This window comes from Monodelphis domestica, chromosome 4 (assembly GCF_027887165.1).
Source record: "Monodelphis domestica isolate mMonDom1 chromosome 4, mMonDom1.pri, whole genome shotgun sequence".
Classification (NCBI taxonomy): Eukaryota; Metazoa; Chordata; class Mammalia; order Didelphimorphia; family Didelphidae; genus Monodelphis; species Monodelphis domestica.
Window position 1 is genome coordinate 40,066,376 of NC_077230.1, and position 13,535 is coordinate 40,079,910.

General features: G+C 36.6%; 1 protein-coding gene across 10 annotated transcripts in view; it reads right to left on the minus strand.

Moving 5' to 3' along the window:
• Positions 1-13,535, minus strand: part of SH3KBP1 (SH3 domain containing kinase binding protein 1) — a 505,965-nt gene that overhangs the window by 270,394 nt on the left and 222,036 nt on the right. For all 10 annotated transcript variants that reach the window (XM_056793311.1, XM_056793309.1, XM_007493470.3 and 7 more), the window contains one exon: positions 5,851-5,954. In XM_056793311.1, the coding sequence (XP_056649289.1) occupies positions 5,851-5,954 (104 nt within the window). The remainder of the gene's footprint in view (positions 1-5,850; positions 5,955-13,535) is intronic.

Here is a 13,535-nt window from a genome sequence, read left to right on the forward strand (position 1 = left end):
CTCATAAGGAAAGTCATTAGCAGTTGGAGAAAGACCTCCTGCTGAGGAGCAGTTTGATCCAAATCTTGAAGGATGCAGGAGATGGGAAGGCAAAGGGGCTCCAGGGATGGGGAACATACATATAAAGACACACAGATGGAAGATGAAGTGCTTTGTTTGAAGAAGAGAGAGTAGGCCAGTAAATCTGGATTCTAAGGTGTATGGAGAGGAGTAAAGAAAGTGTGAGACTATAAAGGTAAGATGGCATTAGGTTATGAAGGGCTTTAAGATTCAAAATTTAGGTAACATGGTAGATAAGAGTCCTGGTTCAATCAAGGTTCAAATTTGGCCTCAGACACTTCCTAGCTGTGTGACCCTGGACAAATCACTTAACCCTAGTTACCTAGTCCTTGACACTCTACTGTCTTGAAATTGATATTAAGACAAAAGATAAGGGTTTTTTTTTTTAAAGCAAAAAATAGTGATTTATATCTGATCATATGCCGCTTCCACCATCTTTGATGGAAAGAAAAGGGTTTGTTCAAATGGCTTTCTCAAATCCTTTCCATTTTTCTTTCACTTGTATCATTCCTACTTTTATTCATGAATGCCTTTAGGATGACTTTATCCAATATGTGTAGTTGAATATATTGACAAATATTCTATAAACAGGCTTTACTCTCCACTGTTTCTCTCTTTCAGAGACAATACTATTCATTATCATCCACTGACTTCCATGAGATATTTCCAGTGAAAAAGAATAGAATAAATACTGAAATGCCAATCTGAGGAAAAATAAATGAGATTGAACATTCAAAGAATTCCAATGGTGACTTGAAGTGAATGAAATTCTGTTATGATTTATTAAATGCTGAAATGAGTTCATTTAAATGTATGTTGTTACTAAGCAAGTTTTGTTTTTTGTATTAATGTTTGATATTAAGTTTTTAATAAAATGTTATACAAAAAGAAGAAAAAGATGTTATAAATGAGTTTATAGTTGAGAACTGCCTTTAGCATCCATCTCTCTTCATCCAGAAAATAAGCCAGATGTGGTGTTTTTTGAGCTCAGATCTTATTATGGCAATTTACATTGGCAAAACTTCTGTGGGAAATTATATTCAGTTTTCATGTCAACATTATTTTCTATTTCCAATTTTTAAATTTTTCAGTTACTTACTTCAATAATTCAGGGTTCAATCACTTTACCCTTTCCCTTTGTTATTATTATTTATTATTTTTCCTTTTTTATTACATTTTGATTTTAGCTTCAAAACTTGATTTGTGTGTGCATAAACAAATAACTTAGGGAAATTCTCCACATTGATTAAAAAAGAGAGAGAGATTTTCCTGTCTGTTAAAATGAAATATAATTCTAAGCATTCTTTATAAAAGTTATTTGTATTTGTAGGTTTTGACAAATCATGTGGCAAATTGAAATAAAACTATTTTTTAAAGTAATAAACTTCCTAAAAGCAGAAAATGGTTATGAATGACTATTCAGTTTTTAAAGAATTTTTAAAAAATGCTTCACATAAAGATAAATGTGGGCGCCATAATTATTTCCATCAGAAAAGGAAACTTCACAGTCTCTTTAGTAAAGGATTTCAGTATCTAAAAACCCATAATGGAACCCCATCCAAATTTAAGCATTTTTTTGTTTTTCTGCATTCCAAAAGGAAATAGAAAATAGCTCCTTATAGCTACTTATACAAGATTCTATCTTAATATGTGGACTGATGGTTTTATACTACATAATACCAGTGATCCACAGTATCTATACTATTTCTATAAAAGGGCACAGAATCAGAGAATGTCAGAGTTGAAAAGGAACTTATAAATCATAGAGTAGGAAACTGAGACCCTAAAAAGGTAAAATATCTTGTCCACGGTCACACAAATATAATAGAAAAATTAATCTGTGATTTTTTTTAAAATATGGATTGCTGAAGGAACTATATGAGATAATGAAGAGTGAAAGAAGTAGAAACAAGAGAACATTAAATACTGTTACAGATTTAATTTTTGAAGAATAATTTGTGAATGTTCACCTCCAGAAAATGAATTGAAAAATGGCAACATGAAAGACATAATATACATATATGTATATATACATATATGTCATTCCTACCTTGTGTCATTTTTCCTTTTTGTTTCAGTAAGTAAACCCATTATGCTTATTTTTTATTTATGCTTATCTTTTAATCAACATGGAATTAAAAGCAAAACATTTTTGTAATTAGATGGTTAGCTTCCTCTATCTTCACTTATCTAGATTTTATATTAGTGGCTTTGCTTTTGCAAAGTGTTATTTCCTGTTCTACAAAAATTAAGAGATGCTCTTTAGAAGCTAATTGATAAAGAGGAAGCAATACTGATTAAAACAAGTTGTCAGCTTCCAAGTAAAACATAATAGATGAGTTTTCAACTTTATTCAGACAAGACAGATCTGACATCATGTAGAAGAGCGGCTGGCCTTACTGTTTGATCCTAGACTGATTTTCAGTTATGTCCAACTTTTTGTGACCCCACATGGGGTTTTCTTGGCAAAAATACTAGAGTGATTTGTAATTTCTTTTTCCAACTCATTTTACAGATAAGGAAATTGAGGCAACCATGGTTAAGAGATTTTCTCAGGGTCATACAGCTAGTAAATGTCTGAGGCTGGTTTTCAACTCACCTCTCCCTGACACCAGGTCTAGCACTCTATCCACTGTGCCATCAAACTCACCACTACAATTAAAACAAGTTGTGTCATGAGATAGTAAATGAGTTCTCAACTTTATTCAGACAAGACAGATCTGACAAGACATCATGTGGAAGAGGGTCAAGCCTGATTCCATTTAGTCCTAGAGTGCAGAACCAGTAGCAAAGAGTAGAAGTTTACAAAGAGATCAATTTAGACTTGATGTGAGGAGGAATTTCCTGACCACTGTCCAAAATTGGACTGGGCTTCCTGGAAAAGTTGGGTTCCCCTTCTTTGGAGATCTTCAAGCAGAGGCTGGGGTGTCTTTATGTATGGCCACCGAAGTCCTTCCCACTCTGACAGTCTGGGATCTGCCATGTGCCTTTCCTTACTGCATTCCTTGCAATAATAATACCTCATTTTACCCACCTCCTTTCCACAGTAACTCCTATTGCCCAAAGAGGGAAACACAATTAGCATAATGCCCAGCAGGATAAGGAGCTGTGAGCAATTTTGAGCCCTGTGGTACTCAAGCTATCAACAATGTTTATTGATATAACAACTTGTACAAGTACTTGTGTTTATGTATTTTCTAATTAAGTGTGTGGGTTGCCTGTAGTCTGACCAATGAAAAGATATGGTAGAAATGAACAATAATCTCTGGAATTTTAACGTGTATCACCATAAGGAAACAATATAAGGATGATTTGCATCTAAATTTATTGATTCATATCCTCAAACTGATCTAAAATTCCAGACTAATTAAGTCCAAAAGATTCATATTGATCCTAGATTCATATAGATCCTAGATCCTCAGATCAACAGATCTGAGGCATATTAAAGTAGTAAAGGATTAGACTTCTACCTTTTTAAGAAAAGGTCTAGGGCCACCATCTTTCTTTCCTCTCTCAGCTCTTATTATTCTGACTTTTCCAGAGTTTGCCATTTCTCACCTACCTTCTCACCCAGAAAGGTGCTTGTAGTCACTTTATTCAGGAAGTTCTTCTCAGAATCTCCATTTTAAGGAGGAGTCAATGACATCCATTTCTCTTTCCACTTCTCTGGATTTAGCCATAATCTCCCTCCATGGATACTTCCTATCTCCACTCCACATGCACACATTTTTCAGCTCTTTTTTCTATCTTGTCTTTCCCTATTAGAAGATAAACTCCTTGAGGGCAGTGATTCTTTATCTTTACTTCTATTTGTATCTCTAGGACTTAACACAATGCCTGGCACACAAGTGCTGAATAATGATTTTAATTAAACTAATTTAACTTGACCTTAACTAAACTAATTTAACTTGACTTTAATTAAACTAATTTGGGAATGGCAAAATATTTGTAAAGATGATTTGTCCTCACAAGAACATTAAGGAAGGTACTATAGATATTATAATGATAATAATAGCTAACATTTATAGATCACTTAGAGTGTTAAACATTTTACAATTATCATCTCATTTGATCCTCACAACAACCCTGGTAGATGCTATTATTATCTCTACTTTAAAGATTAGGAAACTGAGGCAAACAGAGGTTAAGTGATCTGCCCAGGGACACACAGCTAAAAATGTCTGACACTGGATTTGAATTCAGATCTTCTCAACTCCAAGCCCAGAACTCTATCTATCATGGTACCCGATTGAAGAAAATGAGAATCAGAGAACATTAAGTGACTAGTCCCAGTATATAAACCATAAATTTCAGAGGTGGAAATTCAACCCAGGTTTCTAAGGCAAACGCTTTTATCATACACCATGCTTCTGCATGTACCTATTCCCAAGGAGAGATAGCATTCAAGTGAATTTGCCAAATAAACAAACAAACCAATAAATAAATAAATAAAACTCTTCTCCAGACTGGTTGCCACACAGAAAAAAAAAGCAGTGGTCTTTGACCAAAAGTCATTCCCAACCTTAAGAGGGTGTCCAAGAAAGGAAAAGAGATGCCATGTCCCTCACCAGCTAAAAAACATCCTACAGCACAGCCCTCGGCTATAGATGGCCAAAGAAAGGACACTCCAGGGAGAAATCAAAAGCAGGATTTATTTTAACACATTAAGTTTGGATTAAATTCCCATCCTTTGCACACATCATCATAACTACCATTGACTAGATGATTTAGTGTTCTCCTTACCATGGCTTTGGTCAAGGACCATTGAGAAGACAGTCAAATTTAACTATTTAGAAGAAATAAAGGTCAATGTCCTAATTTCTCAGGAAGATGTGGCAAGGGGCACCCCAGGAATGAGCAATAAGTGGTTTATTTTTGTTGCTGTTCCAGTTGTGTCTGACTCTTCATGAACCCCATGTGGGGGTTTCTTGGCAAAAATCCTGAAGTGATTTGCCATTTTACAGCTCAGAAACTTAGACAAAGAGTTAAGTGACTTGCCCAAAGTCATACAGCTTATAAGTATCTGAGGTCATATTCAAACTCAGGAAGATGTGTCTTCCTGACTCTAAGACTGGCACTCTCATCTCCTGTTCCACTTCACTGCCTTCTGAAAGAGGTGAAAGAAAATTATCTCTTTTACCTTTTAAAAATTTTATTAAAAGGGGGGCAGCTGGGTCGCTCAGTGGATTGAGAGACAGGCCTGGAGATGGGAGGTTCTAGGTTCAAATCTGGCCTCAGACACTTCCCAGCTGTGTGACCCTGGGCAAGTCACTTGACCCCCATTGCCTAGCCCTTACCACTCTTCTGCCTTGGAACCAATACATAGTATTGATTCCAAGACAGAAGGTAAGGATTAAAAAAACAAACAAACAACTGCCAGAGTTCCCTAGCTAAAATTAACTAAAACCCTTCTACTCTGAATCTTCTTAGATTCAAGGTACCCTCCTAGGCACAATATTGGTCTTTATATAGACCAATCCCATGCCAGGAAGTGGGGGGGGGGGGGTTAGCCACCCCTCCTAGCATGGGATTGGGTCATTCAAGACCAATCCCATGCCAGGAAGTAGTGGGAAGGGACCCCTGAGGCACACTGGGGGATACAGTTCCCCTGGCAACAACACTTTAAAACCTACACTTCTAAAATAGCCTGATTCACCAACTGACTCCTCATGGATGTGTCTGAGAAATAATTGAAGAAGTTTATAAGTATGTGTTTCTAGTAACCTGAACTTATAAGAACTAAGCAAATAGATTTCACACAACACAAATACTACATATACGACTGCTTACCTCTCCTACCACCTCTATGATGTCTCCGACTTTCAATTCCAATTCATCGTCATTCTGGGGCAGGTAACTAAAGGCTACCTGACATCGTCGCCTTCGATTGCGTTCTAGATGGGGGAAAAATAGAAAATATTTAGATAAGGCCTTTGCAAAAATAAATACATAAATACATAATTTTTCAAAGTTAAAAAAAGACTAAATAAATAAGCTTCCTAAGCATGTAGGCAGATTAAGCTTGCAAATCTTTGTTATAATCTCTGGAAAATACCTAGGAGTATTTCTTAGAGCACAAGCATGCAGATCTGATCCTAAGAGATCACTCTTAGGGGTGAACAAGGCAATGTTTTGTTTTGTTTTTAAAGCTGTTGGATCAGGTAGACATGAATATGAAGAATTTATCAAGTTGTAGAAGGAGCCTAAAATCTCAAATACTAGGTACTCTGTGGACCTGATACTGCCTAGGCTATTTTGCAAGATATTTTTAAAATTATTATTTGTAAATAATATTTTTCCACAATTACATGAAAAATATATTTTTTAATCTTGGGGATTTAAAAAAAATTTTTAAGCCTAATTCTCACTCTTTTTTACTCCCTTCCCCCTCACCTCCCTAAAGCAAACAATCTCATATAGATTTTACATATGTAATATTGTAAAATATCTCAAAGTCTTTTTTAAATGTAATGTGAATGAGAAAATTGGAGAAGCAAACCTTACTCCTTCAGCTCTGTTGCAGGTTTTCTTCAATTTTCCCATTCACCTTAACAATATGGCCTAAGAATAAGAATAGTCTGATTCAAATGCTAGAGAAACAAGGAAAATTTCACAAGACCAAAGGTAAAAACTGGCCTGCCAGTAAGGGGGAGAGATGCAAGTAGGGACTAACATGTCTACAACCCATTAGAATTGGGGGCAACAGGATTTTTTTTAATCAAATTTATAAAAAGTCAAACAAATCATTGATTCCTGGCTAATCCCAGAATAATCTGAATCACATGAAGGAAGAAGAAAAATAAGAAGAGAGGAGAAGAAAGAGAATAAAGAAAAGTTTATCCTTCACTAAAGAAATAACATAACATAAAATTAATCACAAGATAATTTAGCTTTCAAACCATCTCTGCCTGCTGAAATCATTCCTTACCTTTAAGACCTGGCTCAGCACTTTCCAAAATCTACAGAACAATAATCCACAAATCATCATCATCATAATTATGACTACCCTCCTCCAATCTACTTTGTGCAAGGCAATAGGGCGTAATACTGTAATGAAATTTGAGTTCAAAATTTCAGATTCAAATCCTGCCTCTCACATTTAATAGCTGTGTCACTGAACTTTTCCAAAATACCTCTTTTCCTTTAATTCTTAAAAAAAAAAAAGTTTGAACTAGGTATCTTCAGGTACCTTTCATCTCTAAATCTATGATTCAGTTATCTAATTTTTATATTGTTAATGTCAATATAGAAATCACAGACTTAAAGCTGGAAATGACCTTGGAAATTAGAGTCCAATATGGAGATAACTTTAGAAATCATGAAATCGAACACAGAGGTAATAATACCAGTAACATAGGAATTCTTAATTCAGGGCCCATAAACTTGACGTTTTAAAAAATATTTTGATAACTATGTAGTTGCTGAATCATTGTTCAGTCATGTCTGACTCTTCCTGATTCCATTTGGAGTTTTCTTGGCAAAGATCCTGGAGTGGTTTGCCATTTCCTTCTCCAGTTCCTTTTACAGATGAGGAAACTGAGGCAAACAGGGTTGCTCAAGGTCATGCAGCTAATAAGTGTCTGAGGCCAGATCTGAACTCAGGAAGATGAGTCTTCTTGACTCTGGTGCTACTGTGCCCTATCTACTAGCTGCTCTTTGATCATAATACTTCACTACAGTTGGTTTCCTTTACAATTCTATATATTATGATTTATGCATTTAAAAACATAATTTTGAGGAGTCCATAGGTTTTGTCAGACTGACAAAGGAATCATCATAAAAAAAGATTGAGGAGCCCTGCCTATAGCACCTACTGCACAGAGTTCTTGTGAAATTGGAATGACATGACTTACACCTCCTGCTAAACTGAAAGCCTTTGGAGGGCAGAGAACCCCCATTTCTCCTCTTTATAGTCCCAGCATCACACACAAGTGCATTGCCCAGAGTGGGTCCTTACCATTTGTTAGCTGGACAGAAACTGGCCAAGGAAGTTCCTATTTCAGAACTGATCCAGGGGGCAAGCTAGGTAGCTCAGTGGACTGAGAGTCAAGCCTAGCAGGGGACAAAAGTGGCCTCAGACACTTCCTAGCTGAGTAACCCTGAACAAATCACTTAAGCCCCATTGCCTAGCTCTTCTGCCTTATTGAGTCTTCTGCAGTACTGATTCTGAAACAAATGGGGTTTAAAAAAAAGAATTAATCCAGAAGACAACAAAGTTCTGTAGACAGCTGAACAGAAACAAATGCAGTTGTTGGGGAGCAGCCACAGCCACAAGGACCACCACACTGCAGATCTTCGACAGGGATGAAAGAACATATGTGTTTGCCTCTATGTGCTTGCAGGTAGTTACAGAGAAGGAGGTGAAGAGCTGCAATACTGGGCTAAGCTAGGCAGAGGGGAACCCGAAGACAGAAGCCCAAAGCCCAGAGGGAGAAGTCATTTCTGAGAAATTCATTTCACTGTGGCTAGTAACCTAACTTCATCCCTCTCCCTGTTAAGCCTCCATTATAGCCATGATGGCTCAAGGTGATGGTGACAAAAGAAACATTCAAAATGGTTTTAAAGATATGTGGATCGCCTGTAGGGAACACACTGGGGGAAGGGGGTGGAGAGCACATGCAGTAGCAATAGTAGTTCCCCAATGAGGGCATTAAGGTCTGCAAAGGCATAGCACCAGGAAGATGCAATTCTATGCTGGAAAAATCAATATTCCTCAAAAGCCTCTATGAATGCAGTTTAATTGGGAGTCTAATTCTCTCCCTTCCATTTCTCCCTGTCTGGATTTCCATTCTATAGGCAAGCAGTTCTGAACAGAATGATATGAGATGGAGGGGAAACATAAATAATTTGTTCATAATCAGGATAGGAATTGATCAATAAATATTTATTAAGCACCTCCTATAAGTCAGCCACTGGTAATTAAAGAAGAAGCAAGATAGTCTCTGCCCTTAAGAAGCTTATAATCTAATAGAGGGAGACAACATGCAAACAAATATAAAAATTAAGCAAATAGGAAACTACTAAACAGAGGAAGGCACAGGAATTAAGAGGGGCATGGGGAAAACTCTGAGATGACCTTCCACTTTCACATATATTTGTGTTTTTCTTAATATTATATTACATTATATGTTATATTGTATCATATGTTATATCTTATCACATATCAGATCAGTCATGTTAAATCATGTCAGTTTCTTGGGAGTGTGAACTATATTTTTACCTTTCTTTGTATTGTCATAATCTGCCACAGTGCCTGGCATATACTAAACACTTAATAAATACAGATTGATTTAGAAGATGACTAGTCCAACTGCCCTATTTAATAAAGAAAGAACTGAAGTTCAGAGAAGTTAAAGTGACTTGCCCAAGAACACACAGGCAGTAAGCTAGGACCCTAAGTCATCTGACTCAAAACCTGGCACTCGTGGCATCATGTCTGGTTACTTCCTCTTCTGGAGGACATTTCCTTGTTACCACATGATTTGATTAATATTTATGGCTCAAGGAATTTCCTCCACAAACTCTATCCAGTAATATTTTGTGCATTTGCAACAAGAAAAAAGGATATCACAAGAATTATCCTAGTCCCCCCACCAAACACACCCAATATTATATAATAAAGGTCCTCTGTTTCTACTAAGAAAGTTATTTGCCCTGACTAGATATTGGGGATGGCTACATGGCATAATGATTAAGGGTGTTGGGCTTGGAGTCAGGAAGACTAATCAGTCAATTATTAGCTGTGACCAGGGTCTGGGTCACTCAACCCAGTTTGCCTCAATTTCTCATCTATAAAACACCAAACCACTCCAGTACCTTTGCCAAGAAAACTCCAAAAGGATGTCAGACTTAACATTATTAACATCATCAGCTAGATATTGAACTTCAGAACAAATAATATGAAAGGAAAAACAGTCAAGGAGTTTTCATAAATCATACAGGAGCATCCTCAGAAAAAATATGTACTCATGACAGGGTCAGATGTCCTGGAAAGACCACTCTAAAGGTAGGGGGCCAAGTGATTCCAGGTCACTTCACAAACTAGGTAATTTTTGACAAATCATTTATCATTTCTGAAACTCGGTTTCCTTATTCTACAAAATGAGAGAATGGGATTAAGATCACTAAAGACTCTTCTAGCTCTGAGAATAACTAATAATAATAATAATAAGTAATATTTATATAGCATAAGTAGCATCTATATAGGCACTGTACTAATAAGCATTTGACAATTATTATCTCATTCCTCACAACAACTCTCAGAGGAATGTGCTATTTTTTTCCTCATTTTACAGATGAACTAACTGAGGCAAACGGAGATTAAGGGACTTGCCTGGGGTCAGACAGCTGGTGTGGGAAGCCCTGCACTCTACAGACTGTACACACCAGCTGCCAAGAGCTGAGAACTTATGACATCACCGTTTAACCTAAATAACTTAAATGTTACAATATATCTAGAGAGTAGCTGCCAAAGCAATGAAAGTTGCAACTAACTGCAAACCTGCATCTTCCTACCCTGAGCAAAAAAGATGAAAACCAAGACAGTCCAAAAGTCAAAGGAAAAGGATGGGTAATTCCCACAGAAGCAATTAAAAGCAGATTCTGGACCTAGCAACAAAGCAATTACACTGCTCACAGACCAAATCTGTGTCAGAGGATGACCTGAAAACATGCCAGAGAACTTGAAGAATACTTAAGGTCAATGGACAATGTTTTATAACACCGGCTTTACTTGAGGGACCAGGAAAATGGAAACTTACTCAGACATGAGATATACAGCTCAAAAGGGATAACTTTAGAAAATGTTTTCTGGACCTGACTCTGATCTGATTGGAAGAGGATGAGTCAGTTAAACTCATAAATTCTCTGCAGCTCCAATCATTGTTAAAAATTTTTAAAGAATTAAAAAATCTTTAGTCCTTCACTTTGACTTTTAATTAATAGGAGAAGAATGAAAAGAATGCTGGATTTGTAGTTGACCTGAATTCAAATCCAGACTCTACCATTTTCAATTCAATAAACATTTATTAAGTGTCTACTGTGTGCCAGACATTGTGCTTAAGCACTGTGTATAAAAAAGGAGGCAAAAGATAGTTTCTCAAAATTCAAGGATTTTTAACCTTTTTGGGTCATGAATCCCTAAGGCAGTCTGGTAAAGTCTATTAACCTTTTCTTTTTTCTTTTTTTTTAGTTTTTAAACATTATTTTATTTGGTCATTTTCATACATTATTCATTGGAAACAGAGATCATTTTCTTTTCCTCCCCCCACCTTCCTATCAACCCTCCCCTAGCCAACACTCAATTCCACTGGGTATCACATGTGTCCTCGATCCAAACTCATTTCCATGTTATTAGTTTTTGCATTAGGGTGTTCATTTAGAGTCTCTCTTCAATCATAACCCCTCCACCCCTGTAGTCAAGCAGTTGCCTTTCCTGGGTGTTTTTACTCCCACCTATTAACCTTTTCTTAAAAGTATGTTTTCAAATACCTAAAATGAAATGCATATTTTGTTTTAATCTATTAATATTTGTAGCATTCTTTTCTTTTTAAATTTTTGAGTTCCAAATTCTTTCCTTCTCTCCTACCTCCTTTCCTACCCACTGAGAAGGCAAGCAATAATATCAAATATGCATGTGAAATCATGCAAAACAGATTTTCATATCAGATATATATTTTTAAATGTAAGAAAGATAAAGTAAGAAAATTATACTTTATTTTGCACTCAAAGCTTTCTCTCTCTGGAGGTAGAAAGCATCTTTTCAAGAGTGTCTTGGAATTGTCCTGGGTCACTGAAATACATAATATTTCAAAGGAAACCAATTATACTGAAATACAACTGACAATATATCTTTTTAAAGAGTTCACAGATCCCAGATTAAGAACCCCTGGACTGGATGACCTCATTTGCTGCCAATCCAGACAGTTGAACTTCTTGATAAAATGTGTATTTATTTAATTCTTAGAATAATCCAATATAGAGCTGGAAGGGACCTCAGGGACTGTGGAATCCAAACTCCCTAATTCTACAGATAAGACAGAGGCTGAGAAAAAAGAAAATCACTTGTCCAAAGTTAAGCAAAATCTCCCATCCACATTATCACCATTTCTCTAGACCCTTTCTCTATGCAATTCCATTCAACAAGTTGTTACTAAATGTGGGAGCAATCTTAGGGGAATCACAAAATTATGAAGATAAAAGGCATCTAAGAAGGATACTGCTACTTGATTAGGAATCCTTCATAAGTGATGATCTGATTTTTTGACCCTTGTTTTCAGACCAGAAAGAGGAAAGAGAGGAGGGAGTAGGGGTGGGTAGATGATCACCTTTCTCCCAAGGGAACCCATTCCACTTTTGGGTAGCTATGAGTCACCAACCAATTCTCTCAAGGAAAATCAGTTGGGAAAATGAAATAATATCATCTGCCACTTATGAAAAATTTTTCCCCATCTCAGAGCACTAAACCAATGTTTACAAATTAATCTTGACCCAGCCACCAAAAAGTACTTTAACAGAGTAGCTGTTAATTCATCCTTAGAAACCATTAATTGACTTGGCCAAGGACAGGGAATTAGAAACACCTGAGTTGCCTGACAAATCCTCAGGCCTGAGGAAGAACATTAAAATTGAGTTTTACAACAATATGGCAAGGTTTTCTTGCTGAAGAGAATGAGTTTTCAATGAAAAACTACCTTGCTTTAAAACAGTCAATTTTATGTTCTCCTGGCTGGCAGTAGGAGAACACACACCAAAGTAACTAGATAAGGAAGACTACTATAAACAGTTTTTTTTCCACCTGGGGCTGCAGTGTCTGCTATTGCTGCTATCATTAATCACCAGCCTAAATAGTATATTCAGTTTGCAGCTGCTGGGCTACCAGGCTCCTAACTCCCTACAGGGCTAAATATAAATTGTATACTCTGAAAGCATTGTAAAAAGATTACTGAACTTTGGCTGGAGAGACCCTGATTCCAGTCTCAATGAGGTCAAATACTTCATGCCTCTGAGACTCCAATTTCCCATAAATTGGGGATGAAAACACCTAGGCTACCTCCTTCACAAAGCACTTTAAAGGGAGGGACAGCTAGTGGCACAATAGAAAGAGCACCAGACTTGGAAGCAGGGAGATCCTGGGTTCAAATATGAACTCAGAACTTCCTAGCTGCATTATTCTGAGCAAGTCACTTACGCCCATTTACCTAGCCCTTGCCCTTCTGTATTATTCTGTATTCTGTATCAGCCAGAAAGTAAAGGCTGACCAAAAAATTAAAAGCATTTTAAAGCATTATCTAAAGAATGTGTGAAATGCTTGAGTGACTGTCTCATGACACTTAAACTGTGGAAGGGTTTTCTTCTCTTTTTTGGTTTGTAGCCCCTCACAAGTAATGTGTGTGTGTGTGGGGGGGGTCTATCTGAATATATATGAAATATATATTCAAGAAATATATAAGCTGGTATATATGTGTACATATACA